The following is a 22501-nucleotide window of genomic DNA, read 5'->3' on the forward strand; positions in this document are numbered from 1 at the left end:
CAAACAGTCTTAGCTATAGACTGTTAAAATTTTGTGGAATTGTGAATAGTGGAACATACTCACAAAAACGATTTTAAAATATAGATAACAGGTGCAAACATTCTCTCTTTTGAATGCTTAGCAAGATTTAGCAAGGCTGTACATAAATAATAAAAAAGAAACATGGTGAAAAAAAGAAATGACGGGATCTCCATATTATGGACTATGTTTAACTTTTAACAAAACGATAATACATTTGGAACTGTTACAGCCATTTTAATTATGAGCATTAGCAAACTTCTTACTGAGTGAATTGTTATGCAAATTAGCAATTATCTCAGTTTCTTTTTAGTGCACATCCCAGAACTTTAAAAAAAAAAGCTCCTAGACGCTTTGACCTTTTGTTTTGAAATTTTCACAATAGATTGAAAATGTGTTTATCTTCAAAACGCCGTCGGGGCATTGTTTTTTGTTGAACAGTGTTACAACAATCATACAGACAACTAGCCTGGGTGTTAATTTATGCATAAACTTGAAGTAGTGAAATTTGGGCTGCTGCCCTGCAAAATTGACAATTGGTAGACAGTTTTCAAGACGGCGCTTTCTTCATAGTAAACAGTTGTACCCACAAACCAATTTTGACAGGAAACAGAAGCATGGTTTAGGAGCTATTTTTTTTTTTAAATCACTTTTGACCAAAAAAGCAAATTTTTGTGCATATTTCAAACTACAGTATCCATAAAAAAATACTAAAAAAAAATTAAAATTCATACAATAAGCTTTTCGAAAATATATATTATCAGCACATAAAATGACATCTTTCATTTCCAGAATACAATGTTTTCAAAAGAAAATTTTAGAATTTCATCTTGCATGGATAATGCTACTGTCATGAAAAGTCGGACAGTTTTTAAACTCTTGATTGATATCAAAACTTTAATTTATATGTACAACAAATAGTAATGAAACACAGACACTGTAGTAAACTAACAGCTAGCTAACAGGAAGTGGTCCTGCTAGATGGGACTAAACGTCACACGTCATCCTGTAAATGGTTAACTGTGGTTTAATAATTAATGTAATACTCATAAGCTAAGGTTACTGCTGATTACCGCCATTTGAACTACTACCTTTCCACATTAGATGCTTAAATATGTCTCCTACATTAGTTCTTTTAGTTTCATTGTAATATAGAAAAGGTGAGTAACCTCATAATGTACTTGTGAATTCATTTAAATTATTTTGAAATCATTGGCTTTGTTTTTAATATATATAAGTTAAAACCCATAATATATTCATTTTGAACTTTGATCGAGCTTACACATATCAAGCCGACAATCAATGACGTAGTGCTTGGTGCTTGTGTCGACTGAGTTCTATTATAGAGATTCAAATTTGTATGGGGTGAACATTAACGACCATTAGGTTGTAACCTCGGTGAGGCTGTCGTATGCTATACTGACCTTAACCAGACATATGGGTCACCGGATAATTTTTGAATTGATGGTGGATTTGTCCCAAAATTTCCCAGTAGCTGGGCTGAAAATGTCATATATTATTATTAATATAAATTCTAATATTTTTGCCAATTTATGCCCACTATAATTTAATTCGGCTGATAGACCTTAGTTTATTTATAGAATACATGTAAAATACAATTTATAGTTTTGATATCAAATGAATTCTTGTCCTTTGTTTGTCAATGAATCTATGGTACCGAATTTGTAATGAAATTAGTTATAGTTATTCTTTCTCTACAATTTAGTATGTTAAGGTTTGCAATATACATTAGGAAGCATAATTTACTGGTACAGTAAAAACTTCTAAATACAATTCAAATGTTTAAACATCATTTTTCATTCACAAATAGCCTCGGTGCCTAATAAATCATACTCAGATCGAACATTTATCATAACAATCCTTAAAAAAACGCTATTCACCTAAGATTCAACTGAATGGGGAAATAGGTCACGCATTGTTGTTGGCTCAATTAAGAGAAAATGTACAAATTCGTTCCCTGCATTCAGGTTTTTGTTTGGCTTTCGGGTTCCGTATGGGGGCGATCTTCACAGTTATTATTTTCGCCAAACTAAATAGTTCTCTAATGTCAAAATCATTATCTGACCTTTCTTCGTTGGATGGCGCCCTCAAAGACAAATCTGACCTACTTATATCGTATGATAAGGTGATAATATCAAATCTGCAGGCGTAGAGGGACTGCCCGGGAAATTCTATAAAAAAAATTGTCGAACACAACAGCCATAATTACCCTGTTGCCTGTAAGGGGGGACAATGAATTATTTAAAACAATTGTCCAGTAGGTTTACTGTGCACTGATTATAGAATACTCACAAAACCTTGCTCTCTTCGCGTAAAAGTGCTCTAGTATTGGTAAGTTACTCAATACCGAGAAGACAAATGTACGATTACAATTTGGTTTGTGAAGTTATCACATATGCAAACAATAGCAACATCACTTTGGGCATCGACTCTTGATCTAGAGAAAACGTTCGATAGAATTAATCATGGGTACTTATTAAACACGTTTGAGTTTGGTGAACAGTTAATCCATAACAGGTTTATATAAATATATCTAATTCTGTGTGAGAAGCTTTTCCATCTAATTTTCAAGGTGTGTGTGAGAAGCCTTTGTTCTATAATTATTAATAATACATCATTTACAAAGTATACCACTCAAACTTACACTTATTTACTGAGGTATTACAAAATCAGTGACGTTTTACACAATATCTGGAAATCTGTTGATGTGTCTATTTAATCTGACGTTTACTTTGCATTACAACCTGCTTTAAAAGATATAATAATTTATCTAAATATTCACTCGAGGTTTTTCCCGCGATAATGAGAATAACATTTACTGGTATCTTGGACATGCTTTGTCATTTTTTTTGTTCAGATTTGGTGCATATATCATAAAGTTAGAAAACATGCTAATGACAATTTGTGACTAACCTAAACCTAAATACAACTTTGCCTTACACAAAATTGCACATTACTGAGCCGTGCTTATTTTGCATAGAGAGTGGCCGCAAGTAAATGAATATCTGAATACCCACTGTATACTATGTTTGTGTTCAAAACTGACATTATCTGACATATATTATGCCATTTATTCTGGTTACAGATATGCAATATCATTCACAGAACCACATAGTCATAATCAGTTTCATACACAATTATAATCAGGAGTAAATAATATAATATAGAGTATATATAATGGTTCGCTGAACAGTGTTAACACATGCATATATTTTTCTTCATACAGGTAGATTGCTTGCCGTAGTCATCATGCTCAACAAATCAGTTAAACTGTTAATTTGCGCAACTATTTTCTGTTTAATCACAATTCCCTTGGGACGATTTCTACTTCAATGTTATACAAAAATTATCAAAGATGCACATTATATCATTCCTTCGCGTATGACATGCCCTACATGTCACTGCGATGAACACCAAGGCATCATCCAAAATATGAGCTACCCGTCGGATTCGTGTGATTACATGCATCTAGTTGAAGCCATGGTCACAGAAGATACTGGTATGTGCATACATCTTAATGCAGCGCTACGTAATTGTTTCAATACATCTGATTGTGGTAGAGAACCACTCCCGAATTGCTTTTTGCGTTCGGATGCATTAAATTCATCAATCTATCAACTGTATCATGAAGCTAATATTATTTATGTCCATCTACCTAAAACTGGGGGTACGTCTGTTGAGAAAATCTTTACAGAATTAAAATCCAAGGAACGAAATGTACGTACTCGTGCAATAACTCACTGTCGTGATCTATTCAAAGAAGGAATTATTTCTAGAAAGAGTTCCACACAAACGGTGTACATCTCTAAACGCACATATGGCATGCATGATTTTGTGTACACAAATAGACCAGTAGCATATGTCACATGGTTTCGGGAACCAATAGCACGTCTTATTTCCAGCTACCACTATTTGAAGAAGACTAATTGTGGCGGTGAACATATGATATGTAGAAAGTATTTAAAAAATACCTCATCACTCACACAATACCTAAAACATAATGTACGATTGCAAGTTATGAGCAATCAAATGGTGCGTCTGTTGCAGTTCGGCAATTTTCCAGAAATCGACGACACATTTGAAGATTGTTGTGGATCAGTGTCCCTATCTGAAGTTAATAATATACCTGAAGTCGAAGAGAAACACTACCTTGTGGCCAAGCGAAATCTAGAAACAAAAATGGCATTTATTGGTTTGACTGAAGATTTTAAAACCTCCCAGGATATGTTGTCGTATATGTTTGGTATACCACAAGAAAAGAATATTGTTCACGTAAATGCAAATAAACACAGCGACTCAATCACCGACTATGAGATGTCTGAATTGCGCAAACGCAATAAATGGGACTTGAAATTATACGATGATGCAAAATCGATTTACATGAAACAAAAAAGTCACTACCTTACATCAGTGAGAAAACATTTATAACAAGTATAGCTGCAAGGTAGCAATGACCTTCACTGTCAGATCAAATCCGCTAACTCATTTTATACACGGAGATAATACCCTGCAAATTTCAGGTCATTTGGGAAACCTATTTAAAATAAAATCAAATCGATGAATCTAAAATAGTGAAACAATTCGAATTACCGTTATCATAGTTGATAGTACATTTGTGCCACAAAACGAACTTTCTTTTAATTTATATATGTCCACCATACCATGTACCAATCAAACGTCAATTAAGTTTTGTTCACACTGAATTTAAGACTTTTATAAAAAAAAAAAATAATTGAATGCCAGTCAGTCAGTAAGGGCAGTCGAACAAAATGACCTTTTCGTTTTCCTTGTGATGATTTCAAAATTAAGTTATGAATGGATTATACGAAAATTTGAAAATATTATATTAAGAGCATAATTTATTGACGTATTACGTTTTAGGAATGAATAAAATTGACGGAAATCGCCGCTTCTGAGACCTGACGCGAACAGTACACTGGGTCATAACGGTGAAATATAGTGACTTTTGAATTGATGTAACTATTTCTGTAATATTTTGAGACTTTGCCTTGAGTTGAATTGATACATCCTCTTCACTCAGTCGATGTGTGGGTGTGCGTGGGTAAATGACCTTGGCGCATGATGCCTTGTTAGATTTCAGTTTCATATTTCTTGCATTTGGACGTTTTACTAAACTTCGGATCAGTCATAAATTGTAATGTCATTTCTCCAGAAATATTGCATCTTTGCTTTGTAATATTAAAGGGCGGTGGTCATCGCGCCGTGCTTGTGCGTAATTATTTGTTGATTTTAATTAATTTTCCCACAATCCAATGCTCTATTTTAATGAAATCACTAATTTGACTCATTCGATGTCTTCCAATCACGGTAAATACCTAATTAAATCTTGGTAACGTTTCAGTTTGTCTGCACAACAGACAAATTCTCTATCTTTGTTCATATGAGACCCATTTCTCGCGCATGCGTGGCGTGATGACCACGCCCTTCACCGCTACTTTGTGGGGCAGCTGATTAGTACATAGCAAGACGAAAGTTTGCCTGTGAGTTGTTATTTCTTTTACTCATTCTGTGCAGACCTGTTGACATGTGTGTACTTTGCGTACAGATTTAGTTTGTATTACCAGTACCAGTCAAAACATGGTCAACATACGTGTATTTATTGTTGTTTTTTTAGTCAAAAATTTAGTTCAGATTTGAACCTTATATGAGTAAGTTTGTTGGGTTGTTATGCTGTTGACTATATCTTGCGCAATTTATACTGTTTCTAGTTGTTGCTGCTGCTGTAATTTAGAAGACTCTTGCCATATACGGATTTGTACGCAGTGTGCAGCTCAGTCTGTGCAAGTGCATAGCATAGTGCTGGCTCATAGTTTATACAGTGATATTTGTATGGGGACATTTTAATAGTTTTTATTACTAAATTGTAGATACATTTCATACATCAAATGTTGTTTGAGTCATAGTTGTGTAGTAGTGATTGTGATACATTGTTAATGTGATTACATCTTGCAAAGTATGTTTACTAGTTGATTGATAATATACAGTTTTTTATTGTTTAGAAATATTAAGGTCTCATTATTTATGATAGCGTGTCTGTGGGTACGATCAGATCTGGTTCTACACAATACATAATATTACCCTTGATTTGGATTAAGACGATCATGTAACTGTGACTGTGTGTCCTAGCCCCTTTTAAAGTAGTGAGGGAAAAGTTACGCCTCCCTCCCATTGTTCACTTCGGATCGGGAATATTGATCTGACAGTATATTTGGTTGCCTGGTAACAAGTGATTGAGGATGGGACATATAAATAACTGGCAATTTTAGTTAACGGCGATTTAAACTGTATTTTGCTTAAATGTGTGTACTTGTTCGCGTCACATCGTAGTGCTATAATGAATACACGCCATTTTTTTACCCAGCGACTAAATTTACGTATTGCCAGCATCCCAAATTTTATACTACACATCAGTGATTATGCATATTATGTATCATTATTATATTATCTACACATGTGACAACTCACAATAAAATGCCTGTTTTGTTGGGCGTTCCAATTCCCACTATTGCTATTGACAATGTACATACATACTTGCATACATACATCAGTTTCCATGATACACCATTCACACGGGTAACAATTAGCCTAATGTAATTAATACATATAAATAAATGTTAACATACAATTTCGTGCTTTGATTTCCCACGTTCAGTGTCTGTTGGTTTTGATTATTCATCCGACTGTGTTTTGTCTTATTTTGTTTTGTTTGTCTTTGTTTCACATCATTTCAATGATAGCTTAACGAATTTATAATTAAGGCTTCACTTTTTAAATGTCTGGAATATATTATAAAATGTCATGTATATTGAATTACAGTATGTCCATTGTAAAAAAGTAATATTTGAAATAAAAGTTCATAATTTTCACATCGCGTATGAGCGAATGTTTTTTTTACATAAAACACTTCATAGGAATTGTCAATTAAATAAATTCATTTTACCGCTTTACCACGTATTCTTATGAAATTATTTGTTACTGCTTCATGAGATTTCTAAGGTAGACATTGAGTATTCACAATATTATTACAACAGAAGTGTATTTCATATTCTATATATAGCACTATATATTAGTAAGCTGTTGTCGGGATATGGTGGTGAATTGCCATCAACGGCGATGTGGTGAAATAAACGTGTTTTTTTTCTACGCGTAATATACGAAACGCGATATGTCCCTCACACTGCACAACTATGTCAGCTGCGAGAGAAAGACTGTGAAGGTTGGTTTATTGACAATCACCGTTGTTTTTCTGATAACCGTTTTTTCACCCATTTTGTAAATATTTCAGCAGTAGAACACGTATGTCTGACTAGAACCTGATTACATGCATATTATTTAAAAGATATCTACATATTAGAGAATTCCACCCTAACGCTAATAGTATTTTGCACGAAAATTGGCCCGACCGACCTGGTGATTGACATTGAAAAATAAAAACTGAAAAAACAGCAATATACCAATTTGGATACCATCGACTTTAGGGGAGTTCAGCATATTGATGTTGTTTTATTAAAATTATGACATTATGACGTCACGGGACTCCCACTATTTATTTCTCAAAGTGTTAGCAATTAGTCAATACAGACAATATCAAATCCATTCAAGACTATTAGAGGCAGATTTATTCCTTGCGTAATCATAATTTGTTCTATATTATATTGACAGTCTTTGCAGATTATAGCAACATATTTTAATAAATGTTAAAAGTTTGTAAAGTGCAGAAAAAACAATGACAAATTCATTCTTGAAAACAATGCAATTTGAACATATGGGTCGTCAAAAGAGGGCGTGTGTTCAACAAATCCCCTTGGAACGGTCATTGATCATTAACCTCACTTAACCTTTAAATTACAACAAAGAAATAATAATAATAATAACTATCAAATTATATCCCAAATTGCAGGAATCCAATCAAAGGTTAGACGTTATATTGTCAAGTCATTTCGTCTTTTAGTGTGCAATTTCTTAATTTGTCCCGCCTTACATACTCAACAAGTGACCCCTAATAGGTCTATTCTATTCTATTCTATTCTATATTTACATATTTCTCTATTAAATTATTTATTTTGCATGAATGTACATGACGGAATAATCAGTATTACTGTTATTTTCAACGAGGAAAAAATAAAACTATTTGTTATATTTATATCTGCATATGTCTTGCAGATCTAGTAATTTGAGGGCTCTAAACAAAATATATTTCAATAAATAAAATAAAGGTAAGTTTGTTAGTAAACTCATTTACACCATTGCATGTAATATGTCCGTTTAATTTTACGTCGAATCATTGACAGCAGAACATTCATTCAAAATTGTTTGTTTTAATCACGTGAATATTTTGACTTAAATTGGTGTAACTTGTTTCAGTGGTATAAATAATAACGACGTTTCTAATGACAACTTGTAATTAACATAAATTAAAAAACATCGACCATTTTGTTGATGGATATAACTCCTAACATATTGGATTGACTGTAAGGACTAGAATGATAGCAAATGACTTTGATGACTTATATTAACGTGAATAATACACCTTCTATATTATCATTTTTACAGCAGTAATTTTACACATGGATTTAGGAATCAGATGTGTAAACAGCGTTTAAATTGTTTTTGTCTAATAGTTTGATTTGAAGCCGATTCTTTAGTTAATAATACAATTTTCAAACAATCAATCATAGATCGTAAACACATGCTTGTTCAGGTTACGAAATAAACAGACATTGGTGCTAACTATATGTTATCCACGTGCTCAGTGCTATGACGTGGCAATTATATACAAGTTTATGTGATGCAATTGATGTAATTTTTAATTACAATCCCATACACTCGCAAGTCATAAACAACTGAAGATCAGATATCACATTGTATAGTGTTTGCGTGTGTATATTTGTCGTATAAGACGCTGTTATACACTGTTATATTACACAATGTGATTACACATACCAGCATGGGTGTCTGAAAAGCATGTGATAAATATTCATTTCGACAAATAGTGAACCATATTTGTTGATTTAATGATTACAGTAAGGTTGACCATACTTCAATAATTTGACTGACCTACAATTTGGTGTGCCAACGAAAACAGACACGATTTTTAAGTGAGAATGAAACTTGTTATACAGTTGGAATTGTAGGAAACCTAATTTATTTTATATATAAAAATACACAAACTATAATTCATTGTGTTTATTAGACGAGTAATATCATTTAATATCCAATCAATCATCTATATATCGATAAGGTAGTACACGTCTCATTAGAATCAGTGTCATGCAACTTATTTAACATTTAAACAGTGTTCAATTAATTAGATATATATTTAATAGCTGGTATACATTTCATATTTTGAAAATAAAATCTCGGTCTGACTTGTTTTTTTTTTCATAGGAATTGCAATCTTATTTCCTATATCGAATCAACGGCATACAAGCTGATTCTAAACGACATACGTCGTTCCGTAAATGGTTAATTCTAGTTTTATAAGCGAATGTATTTTTACATAAAACACCTCATAGGCATTGTCAATAAAATAAATTCATTTTAAGGATTTACCACTTATTCGTCTGAAATTATTTGTTACTGTTTAATGGGATTTCCGAGGTAGACATTGAGTATTCACAATATTTAAAAAACAGAAGTGTATTTCATATTGTATAAATAGCACTTTATATCAGTCAGCTCTTGTCGGGATATGGTGGTAAATTGCCATCAACGGTGATGTGGTGAAACAAACGTGAAATGAGGCATTTGTGTTATCCTGTAAATTGTTAACTCTGGGTAATCAATGAAAGACTCGGAAGTTTACTTCTGATAACCGCCATTTGAACTATCTGTCCACATTAGATGCTTACACAAGTCTCCTACTTTAGTTATTTAAGTTTTACTGTAATACAGAAAAGGTGAGTAATCTCATAACGTAATTGTGAAATCATTTAAATTATTTTGAAATCATTGGCATTGTTTATATATATATATAAGTTAAAAGTCACATATATTCATTTCAAACTTTGATCGCGCTTGCACATATAAATCATATTGTGATATATGCCATTATTTCCCCATGTACGTTCCAAATTTAGCGGGAAAGGACAGTGTGTTTCACTAACTAGGCCCTCTCTTTCAACAACTACTCCCATACACCACCCTAGGCCCCGAATTGGCGGACCCATAAACAACGAATGACACCAACAGGAGTTGCATACACAGCAGCCAATAATAGCTTGTTTGAGTTGATCACACTCCACTTGAGCGCCAAAAAAAAAAAAAAAAAAAAAGGCAGAGAATACTCGCAATAGGGTGTAGGATGTGCTCAATATATGCTGCAATAGGGGGTGTTTTTTTCTTCAATATGTCTGCTCTAGGGCTACTAAATTTACATTGCGTCCACAATAGGGGGTATGGTTTGCCAACGTTCTGCCAGCCCTTGGGGGACCATTATTTCTTTCAGCAAGAATGCACATGGTGTAAGGTTTTAATATAGCGTGACCCCCCTGGAATATAAATAAGCCGACCATGGATAACATAGTGGTCAGTGCTTGTGATATAGTCTGATGAATTAGTTCCATTTTATAGATTCATACGGGGTGAACATTAACGACCTTTAACGACAATCAATGACGTAGTGCTTGGTGCTTGTGTCGACTGAGTTCTATTATAGAGATTCAAATTTGTATGGGGTGAACATTAACGACCATTAGGTTGTAACCTCGGTGAGGGTGTCATATGCTATACTGACCTTAACCAGACATATAGGTCACCGAATAATATTTGAATTGAAGGATGATTTGTCCCAAAATTGCAAAGTAGCTGGGCTGAAAATGTCATATATTATTATTTATATGAATTCTAATATTTTTGCACTATATCTCCAGTATATTTTAATTCGGATGATAGATGTGATATATAGAGTACATGCAAAATACAATTTATAGTTTTAATATCAAATGAATTCCTGTCCTTTGTTTGTCAATGAATCTATGGTACCGGACTTGTAATGTAATTAGTTATAGTTATTCTTTCTCTACAATTTAATATGTTAAGGTTTGCAATATACAAAGTTATGGTTTGTGTACTTGAGTGTCTGCCAGTCGGCATACTCAATTTATATATTCATCATTCATTCAACGTTCAATGTTATTGCAAATTGGCTTTTATAGAAGCATTTGGTTGTTCAAATTTAAAAATCCACTCAAGATAGAAGGCAGCTTATTTTCTGTTCAAACCAGCATATATTCAAATGTTTAAACATACAAAAAAAGTCAGGAGAGACAACAGTGACACTCAATGTCCGGAACTGTCGCCTGGCACAAAAAAAAAAAATAAAAAAAATAAAAAAAAAAAAATAAAAAAAAAAAAATGTTTAAACATCATTTTCATCCACTAATAGCCTCGGTCCCCTACGATTTTCTCGAGTGGTGGTATTTATGGTCAATATCGGTTGCTTTTTTATCATAAGTTGTCTGAAACGATCGCTGTATACACATACGTATCACAGTCTGTAAGTGCCCACTAAATCATACTCAGATCGAACATTTATCATAACAAACTTAAACAACGCTATTCACCTAAGATTTACCTGAATGGGGAATCAGGCCACGCCTTGTTATTGGCTCAATTGTGAGAGCATATACAAATTCTTTCCTTGCATTCAGATTTTTGGTTGGCTTTCGGGGTCCTTATGGGCAATATTTACAGTTAGTTATTTTCACCTAACTAAATATCTCTCCAATGTCAAAATAGTTGTTCGTCTTTCCTCCGTTGGATGGCGCCATCTAACACAAATCTGACCTACCTATATCGTATGATAAGGTGACAATATCAAATCTGCAGGTGTAGAAGGATTGTCCGGGGAATTCTATAAACATTTTTTGTCGAACACAATAGCCATAATAACCCTGTTGCCTACAAGGGGGAACAATTAATTATTTAAAACAAATGCCCAGTAGGTTTACTGTGCGCTGATTATAGAATACTCACATAAGCTCGTTCCCTTTGCTTAAAAGTGTTCTAGTATTGGTAAGTTACTCAATACCTAGAAGACAAATGTACGACAACAATTTGGTTTGTGAAGTTATCACACATGCAAACAATAGCAACATCACTCTGGGCATCGACTCTCTTGATCTAGAGAAAGCGTTCGATAGAATTAATCATGGGTACTTATTAAACACGTTTGGGTTTGGTGAACAGTTAAACTACAGCAGGTTTATATAAAATCACACAAAAAATCTTATTCGTATGGATGATTATCTTGCCAGTCCAGAGAAGTTGAAACGTGGCATCCGTCAATTTTGCTCTTTGTTCGGACAACTGTCTGGACTATAGCCATAGGACCATTGTTGCACAAAATTCGAAACCAGAGTGGTATTCATATATACAAGTCGATAGGTCGGGTGGACAGGGTTTGATTCACTTACCATCAAGGATTGAGTATTTCCGCCTGCAGTACATCTATTTCCCTATTCCCTATTCACCTATTTCCATATTCAGTTACACTTATTGACTGAAGTATCACAAAATCAGTGACGTTTTCCACAATACGTTGAAATCTGTTGGCGTGTCTATTAAATCTGGCGTATACGATGCATTACAACCTGCTTTAAAAGATATAATAAATCAAAAGAACACCCAAAACACAGAGCTAACTACACCTAAATATTCACTTGAGGTTTTTTACCGCGATGATAATAACATATACTGGTATCTTGAACATGTTTTGTTCAGATTATGTTAAGATTTAGTGCATACATTATAAATGCTTTTCGGTCATACTACTGTATGTTTAGACTCACGTACCGGATTTGTGTGATTACATTCATCCAGTTGTGTTATGTTGTTGATGCACCATGAATGTTTGAACTCATTTAATTCTACTGTTTAATTAAACAACTCTGGTTTATACCGAGTGAAACTGACAGCAATGGCTACCGCCAACAACAGCTTATGTCACAGGTCTTAAGAAATATAGTACTCTCTGTAAAGTGAGGGCGCACTACTACAGTTACTATAGTTACATATGTGATTTCATAACATCCCCCTCCTCAAGCTAAATAATGGTAATCTGCGAAGTGGTTATAGAAAATAAATGTTCAAGTACCGGTTCAGAGTGCTGGGATGGAAATGTATATAGTCGTGTATAGATACAGATAATAGATTTATATTTGGAACAATTAAATCAACTTAAAACTCAATAAACACAATAGAAATTGAATAACATAGCTCTCATTTGAGCTTCTCAAATTTGATAATTTATGTCAATATAAAATCCGTATACTTTGCTGGAGGTTTGCAATGTCTTTTTGGTCTTTCCTTGGCAGGTGAGTTGATTTTGTGAGGTATGTTTTTATTCCTTGTGGTTCCTGGTTCATATTGCTTGCGTAATGGTTGGTTTGCATATCCATCGTAAGCCTACCATGTGCTGGTGTGTAGTATTGAGTGTTGTCAGGCGTCTGCACTGTGTATTTTCTGTCAAATAATTTGTTAATGACTTGCCAGGTTGCCATGGTGAACCCGGTGCTTTCTGCAATCTACATAGAGAGTTTGTTTTGAGTTGTGTAATGTCCGTTTGACTTCCATAATAATTTGCTCTCTGTTCAATCTTCTCCTTATAACTATTTGTAGACTAATCACGTCCATATTGTAGAAATGGGAGATTGGTCGTGACCTTTCTATTGGGAAACATTAATGCAAATGGAGATGGAATATCAGCTCTAATGGGAGTGTCTCTCAATGTTGTCAGGATTTCTCGCAGGTTTTTCTCCCTTTTCTGAAGAGACTTTTTGAGCATAATTTTGACTGTATATATATTTCTTTCTGTGTGTCCATTGGCTTATTGGTGATTGGGTGCACTGGTTGTATGTCTTATCTCATGAGTCTGGCAATATTTTTGAAATTTACTGCTTGCAAGCTGTGGCCCATTATTCTATATTGAGTCTGTTGGGAATATTTCATCAATCTTGCTGATGACAGATGAACTAGTCATGTTATGTAGTTTATATGCCCAACCATAACCAGCATAGTAATCAACGATTAGAAGGTATTGGGAGCCTTGAAACTCGAATATGTCCATACCAATCGTGTTCGTGTGTTCAGTACTGTAGATTAGTTGTCCTGGGAGTTTTGACAGACTTCTCTGATAGGTTTGACATTGGTTACAGTATTTTATCATGTATTCTATGTTTGCATTCAGACCAGGCCAATATACTGATTATCTGGCTCTGAGACGTGTTTTCTCATACCTTGATGTTGTTGTTTGAGTATTTGGAGTACTCTGTCTCGCATTTCTGTTGGGATGATGATTCGATGACCTTTTAGTACTACACCATTGTGGATGGCTAGCTCGGAGCGATGCTGCCAATATGCATGAGAAACTTCATTGCATTTGTGTTTCTCTTTAGGCCATCCATTTGTAATGTACGGGATTAAGGCTTGCAGAACTGGATCATTGACAGTGAGTTCGCGGATGCTGTCAATGACAAATGGCTTCATTGTTGAGACTTCGTATCAACATCAGGTTGTTTGTTTGGTGTTTATGCATCTAGCTAGACTGTCAGCGAGGGTTACATCTTTCCCTGGCACATACTGTATGTTGTAATTATATCCTTGAATCTGTAAGACTAGTCTCTGTAGTCTGGCTCGCATCTTGTTGATTTGTTTCTTTGCTATCGATTCTAGAGGTTGGTGGTCAGAATGGATGGTAAATGGTCTACCAAAAACAAAAGGTTTAAAAAACCTTGTTGCCCAAACAACAGCTAGCATTTCACGCTCTATGTTAGCTCTCACCTTTGATGGGTCAGGCGATACACCGTCCTTACTCAGAATATGTCCAAACAGTTTTATCTTATCGTGGTCATGAACTGACATTTCTCATCATTTAGCTTTACATTGTATTGTCTACAGGCGTTCAGAACACCTTGCACTGCGTTGTCATGCTGTGTGTTAGTTTCAGCTGCAATCAGTATGTGAAGTAGTAGTATATTTATTGCAAAGCAAAAGACCGCTGGCCCAAATACGGTTTCACTTAACAACTTAACTTAAAAATAAGTTCTGCTTTTCATGGCAAAATAAACATAACTCGCTAACTGATTTAAAATTACATCGCTTCCTGAATTCATGAGCGAGATAAATTTGTTGTAAGTGGGGTTGGTGCAAAACCATACAGGCAAAAAATCTGCTCTATCGAGATAGGAACGGGTTTGAGGGAAGAAGCAGTGTCGTCGTGCCATAATTGTTTCGCACAATCTTTAATTCTCTGTGTGAAATGTGAAAGAAACACACTTTTCGAGCCTACACCTTCTTGGTTCAGCCATACACGACCGAATCCAAAGCGAAATAGCAAAATGTTTACATTAAATAACATTTATGAGGTTATCTATTAACGTCCAATTGTAATAATTTCAGCCAGTACCTGATGCATCTTTTAAAGTAAATAACATAGAGAGAAAAACGAACACATTCGCCAACAGCTGATAAATCGCTTGAGTTATTACTTTCACCGAGTAGAAATTTACAAAATTGATTCTGAACTTGTTCAATTTGAGGAGCGTTCTCATAACCCCAGATTTCACTACCATTTAATAAGATTGGCACAATGATGGGATCAAATAATTTGAATGAATCAGATGTGGCCATACCCCCAAGATTTAGAATCAATACTTTAAGTTGAAACATTGCTTTTTTACCCTGTGCTGATTGGCATATCATAACCCACGGCTACGTCATCCGCGTACATCAAGATATTTAGGTTGTGAAGATCGTTGTCAATGCAAACACCCTCACATCAAACAGTACTAGTGTATAAAACGAGATCATTGATAAAAATAGTAAATAATATAGGGCTAAGCATACAACCTTGACGTGTCCCGATAGTGCATTTAAAATATTCAGTGAGACCACCAGATGAAATAACACAAGATTGCAACTTACTGTACATTGAGTGGATAACCGACAGGGATTTTCTATGAATCCCATAATTGATTAGTTTCGACCACAGAAAATCGTGTTGAATCGAGTCAAACGCCTTAGCGAAATCAATAAAAAATACAATAAAAGCGCCCGTTTTTCTTCGTTAAATATTTTGCTGCCATGGCTTGGAGTGTGAAAATATTGTCACTTGTACTGTAGCCTCGCCGAAAACCACATTGCGCTTCAGCTAATATACAATTCTTACGACACCAGTGGTCCAGACGTGAATTTAGGATTTATGTTAGAATCTTGCTTGTTACTGATATACGGGAGATACCCCTGTAATTGTTGACATCAGAACGATCACCTTTTTTATGTAGTGGCGAGATAATGGCTTTACACCAGGTTAATGGAAAGTTGTAGCTGGAGAGTATGTTATTGAATAGAAGCAATAAGACAGGACCAATGTGTGTCCAGCTATGTTTAAATAGTTCTATTACAAGTCCATCGTGACCTGGAGCCTTGTTATTTGCCAAACTTCTAATCGTTTTCTCAATTTCTAACATAGTTATATTTGGCACATTATCAACACACTGGTCACAGTGCTCATCGTGTAGTTATAGGTTCCTAATTACAGCTTTTTTTAATTCATTTGCAGGTGAGAATGGTTTGTTTAACAGGCCATGAAAATACTTGTACCAACAGTCCGCTTTAATTTCATTGGTTAAGGGCGAATTACATTTAATATTTCGCAAAATATCCCAGAATTTCACAGAATCTTGTTTTGCTTCTGAAAGTTTGTATTTTTGTTTGTCTATAGATAACCGTTTCTTATTTCTACATATTGCTTTGAAATTATTTTTAGCAACTCTATAAGTGGTCAAGTCACTATTGATATTTGAGAGTCTGAATTTGTTTAGGGCTTTATATTTTTCTTTTTTAGCTGCGCTGCATTCTTTATCCCACCACGCTGGTTGGGATTTGTTCCGGATACGAGATTTATTAGTTGACTTCATTTCCGATGCAGCGTGATCAAATATTTCACCCAGTACATGTATGGCTTGGTCGTGATTATTCAGTGTGATGTATTCAGAGGCTTGTGCAAGATGTTGTTGCGTGAACTCATCATTCATACGACTATTGAATAATTCAAGTCCCGAGATTTTCCAGTTGAAACGGCACCTGGGTGTAGTTTTCATTACACTTTCCGGTTTATTTTGGGGCGACAATTTATTTTGTCGTCAACAATATGAAACAACTCTGAAGATAAAATGCCATAATCAACAACACTGACGCCATTTTTAGCGTAACACGCGAAATCACCGCTTTCATCCCCAGGAAAACGACCGTTCGCAATATGTAAATCTAATTTCTTACATAGATCCGACAGTTGTTTTCCATATGAATTAACACATTTCTCTTTTGAATTTATGTGCCAATCAAAAACATCAGTTTGATAACCAGGCTGTAGAAAAGAATCATTATCATGTACAATAAAATCAGGCATATTTCCTGTGCGGGCGTTAAAATCACCAACAATAATTAAATTAAATTCATAAAAACTAGAATATGCATCAATTAAAAAAATCTAATTGTTCAATACCATTAAGAGAGTTCAACGCGTACGTCTGGGGGTTTTCTGGCGGTATATACACAGCTGCCAAAAGAATATCTGTGTCTGAACCAAATACAATTTTGTCTAGAATAATTGAAACTACATTTTTGGATTTCTCGAAGACTCGCTTTACATGGGGATCTATATAGTCGGCAACAAATATACATACCCCGCCAGAGTATCGACCAAAACGACTGCGTTTAACATTAAATGTTGAAAAACATTTGTACATGGGCATAGCATCTCCGACATGATATCAATGTTGCTGAGTTGTTTCGTTCGCAATCACTATGTCAATCTTGTGAAACAGTATCTTCCAAAGATTGTACTAAATGTTGTTAGCAGTTGTGATTCTGTGTCAAGTGGTATATTCCAATATCCACTGCGTAGATCCAATGTTGAGAAATGTTGTGTGTTCTTTAGATCTGGCAGAATATCATCAAGTGTTTTGGCATAATGGTGTGGTCTTTTGATGAACTTGTTTAGCTCACGGGGATCCTGGAAGAAGATGCGTAGTGATCCGTGTTGGTGACCAACACAATGCTGATTCCAAGCTGTATTAGGCGATCCAATTCATGTTTTAAAGGTACTTTCAATGCATCTGGTGTTCTTCGTTCTGGATTTATCATGTGTTACATCATCAGATAGCTCAATTTTGTAGTCTGTGTTTATCTTGCCAACACCTTCAAATACATATGGATTGTCCTTTACTAACTGCTCTTTGGTGCTGCAGGCTACAGTTTCTTCCAGTCACATTCTGAACAGCATCTGTGTCCCTCACAAGGGAATTTGACAAGTTCAGCAACAGGAATTGTAACTTTCACACAACTCTTAAAAGGTGTATCTCCATACCCGCTGAGACGTACTTCTTAGATGGTCTAGGCCAAACAGTGTTCTGTATGTTGTATAATTCAAAAGGTTTGCTTGGGCTCCATGTCAATCTTTGCTTTGAGGAGTTTTTGTCCCTGTGTTGTGCTAATCTTGATCACTGCGATTTTGTCTTTCATTCCTCTTGTGCAGTCATCAAACCCATAATTCTCAGCACTGTCTATACCTCATGTTTTTTCTTTTCACATTTCTCATTTGTTTCTCCACTTTTGGCTGAAAACTGACACACTTGCCCAGTGGTTTCGTTTTCCACATTTCTTGCATATTTCGCCAAATGATGAACACTTTCTCGGCTGATGAGTTAAACCACAATTTCTGCATTCCTTGTGTGTTTGCTTTACTGACTTTACAACCTCTACTATTTTAGATGTGGTTGGTTGTTCCATATAATTTAGTGCAGACATGTGAGCATTGGCAGCTTCATAATTTCCTCCATTGACTGTCATCCATCTCTACATCCTTGAATTGTGAGTTATAACAATGCACACTTCCCTAGGCAATCCCCCATTTTAGTGAATCTATTCACTGTTTTCTTCCGTGTTTGTTCCTTGTAATTATTTGGAGAGGTATTAAAACCTGTAGCTTTAACATGATATTTTGGTGTATGAGCACTTTATTTTCAGTACTATTGTCTTGTTCTACCCTATTGTAGCAGTGAAAGAACCCCTACCCAGTGTGAGTTCTTAGGGTGCCCCTCTCAATAGCAATAAACATGCCTTACACTGCGACAATAGTATTAATGACAAACAGGCTGACGCTAAGCAACACACTTCCGAAAAAACAGTACAAAACTTGCCTTGGATGACCTGGTGTTGGACGTAGGTGACAAACTGAATCGCGGCCATATCACCTTTGGTATTTCCATCGATCTCAAAAAGGACTTTGACATCATTAATCATGAAATGCTGTGCTGCAAACTAGAACACTATGGTATTCGAAGTCTTCCTCTATAATGGTTTAAAAACTACCTTTGCAATCGCCAACAATTTGTATGTATTTCATAAACATTTCATCTTTGCTACGACATACTACCTGTGGGGTTCCAAAAGTGTCGATTCTAGGCCCAATCTTATTTTTAATATATATTAAATATATAGCCAATTCTACCATTTCCTTTCATTTTCGACTCTTTGCAGATGATACTAACCTATTTAAATTTATTCAAAATAATAAAATCAATCTCTCAGAAATTGTGGCTTTACTTACTATTAATCCTGTAAAAACAAATTACATGATAATTAAAACACCACAACGATCGGTCACTGGATATCAACGGGTCACCGATAGAGGGCGTATATGTCGTCAATTACCTTGTCTCATATTGATAAAAAAGTTATTGCACCAAAAATTGGATTAATTTCACAACTACGTCATTTTGTACCTAGGCATATTCTTATTCTCTTATGCAACTCCTTAATTCTGCCACACATTACATATTGCCTGGAAATCCGATCTGGGGTAATACATATGCTACTGTACTTAACCAATAGGTCTCTTACTGAAAAAAATAGTACGCCTCATCACCCTCTCTGATTCGTATTCCCATGCTGCTCCTCTTTTCCAAAAACTAAGAATACTAGACAATTTTTTACTCTGCAAGTTACAAACCTGTTTGTTTGTCTTTGATCTCAGCAATAAATATTTTGTACATGATATTTACAACTATTTGAACCCATTGTCCCATAATTATCAAACCCGTTTAGCATGTAGCTTGAATTATTATATTCCAAACTGAATCTTACATTACATCTAAAATGCTCTGCAACAAAACATTGGAACTCATTGCCTGGTGCATTTAGGAGAATCACTAAGAGACACATATTTAAAAAAAAGTTAAAAAACTATTTCTTTAATATTTGATTTGTAATATTTTTTCTCTTTCATTCTTTATTTGGAGATTTGTGTGATCAAACTATGAAATTGAATATACAGGGGTTACGGACTCGACTAGTTGATGAACTATATTTGTAATCCCCACCAAAAAAAAGAAAAGTTCTCTAAGTAGAATTCGTTATTTATTTATATATTTATTTATTTATTTTTTTTATTTTTTTTATTTATTTATTTATTTATTTATTCATCCCGTTAATGGATAGCTCTAATAATTAATGTCATAACGGTGATAACGTTACATCTTTATATAGCTATTCTATCTATAGCTAACACAGATGAGAACGCCCTCACTCATCTCATAGAAAACAAAACGAGAATTTATTCACTCTATCCCCGCTGATGGCATGATTTCCTTAGGTGTTCAACTGACTATTATATCCCGGCGACATTGTTTATAGAAAATCAAATACATTTATGTTGTAACGGCAGCGATATTACATCATATGTCACTGTTTTGCCACACATACTAAGACATGCCTCAAGCTCGGAAAAGCTTTTCGCAGCCTCCCATTACCGGAAAGGATAATTATTAAATACTTATATTAATCCCCATTATATTCACCTATCAATTGCAGGTTATTTAACTATTCTATTCATAAAATAAACAAATAAAAACATAGACGGATTTCGCATAAATGATGTAAAATACAGATCCTCGCTCTAAAACACACGATGAAATAAATTTCCCACACATTACGCCATTCTAACGTTACTACTACTACACATGTGCAAACAACTTTATTAATCCATTTGGCTGTCAAAGACGGCGCTCTAATAGTAAGATTTACTATAACATATCAGATCTTGATATTTCATAATAAACGTCACTAATATATGATTCATGGTCATATGATAAAACAAAATATTATTAGAAATACCAACATGATTGTCAAACAGACATGTGATGTATTTCTGAAAATAGTAAAGCAATTTCTGTTTATTGAAATCCAACAATGAGCAATAACAAATGTACAACATGCCCCTCTGTTATAACTGTCCTGTCTAAAGCACGTCGTTTCATATTTTTCTACTGTAACTGTATGTTATGAAAGTTTAGTGTACGTCTTCAAACGCGACATCAATGTTATGACTAGCAGCAAAGATTCTGCATCGTCCACGGTGTTGTTCCGTTCGAACATTCCTCCCTCCACAACACCGTGCAGTAATTATATTCACAACCGTGTATGTCACGTGATTGCACGATGGAAGGTTTACCGAGCAATAGAAAGCTTTGTTACAATGACTGTCAAAGTGCGTTTGGGGCTTTGCATTTCTGATGTCTACATCTTCGGCTTCATTTCTGCCGATATATGTTGCAGTGACATTATGAGCTTTGAGGTATAACATCTATTCTAATACTCAAGAGTGGCGACAACACTATTACCACGCTCGATGGTCGCAAGGCCGGTAAAGCATAATAACATAATAATTTACCATTTCCAGTGCGACTAAAAACGAACACATCAGACTCGGAACTAAGTAGCTTGCAATTGAATAGCTTTGGTTTGAATATCTGTGAGTTGCATGATGTATGGATATCGTCGCTGTATTGGCTCGACATCCAAGTCAACACAGCTTCCACCGTGCCAGCGACATTTATTCTCGGGGCGGCATTTTCACCGCCTGGTAACCATCCTGGTGAAAACAATGGACACAAACTCTCATAAAACGATACTTTGGAATAGTTGTTTACACGCAAGATTACACCTGCATATGCAACATATTTAAATTTTAGCTTTTTTCAATGGCTTTTTGACCGGCGTTTCACAGCAGCTCACACAGAGCCCATAGAAATATACAGTAGAGTGGAGCGAGTCTTTTGTGACTTAGCTCCACCCAGAGGATTTTGATATCTTGGCCAAGCGCGTTGAAGAAAGAAGCAATATGATTGACTGTTGGTAAACTGATTCTAAAATCTGAGAGTATTGTCACATACACATATTCCTAACGAAAAACTTCAAGGTGCCGGAACATCTACTTTGAAAATTCAAGATGAGATTCTGCAAATCCGTGGCCTTTTTGTATACATGTTTTGTTGAGAGGTATTAACCTTATATGTTTTTCTCTATACAGGTAGATTGTTTGCCGTAGACACCATGTCTCACAAAGCAGTTAAACTGTTATTTGTTTGCTCCAGTATTT

At 34.9% G+C, this 22501-nt stretch overlaps 1 protein-coding gene across 1 annotated transcript; it reads left to right on the plus strand.

Annotated features, from left to right (window-relative positions):
- The first annotated feature begins 3471 nt into the window (after positions 1 to 3471).
- LOC146734420 (uncharacterized) lies at positions 3472 to 4467 on the plus strand. Its single transcript, XM_085508252.1, has one exon. The coding sequence runs from the start codon at positions 3472 to 3474 to the stop codon at positions 4465 to 4467; it is 996 nt and encodes a 331-aa protein (XP_085364378.1).
- Positions 4468 to 22501: the final 18034 nt, after the last annotated feature.

This window comes from Saccoglossus kowalevskii, chromosome 14, assembly GCF_978046115.1.
Source record: "Saccoglossus kowalevskii chromosome 14, keSacKowa6.1, whole genome shotgun sequence".
NCBI lineage: Eukaryota > Metazoa > Hemichordata > Enteropneusta > Harrimaniidae > Saccoglossus > Saccoglossus kowalevskii.

Excerpts from the sequence above, each read along its gene's own strand:
- LOC146734420 (XM_085508252.1), top strand. The coding sequence starts at position 3,472 with ATGAGCTACCCGTCGGATTCGTGTGATTACATGCATCTAGTTGAAGCC.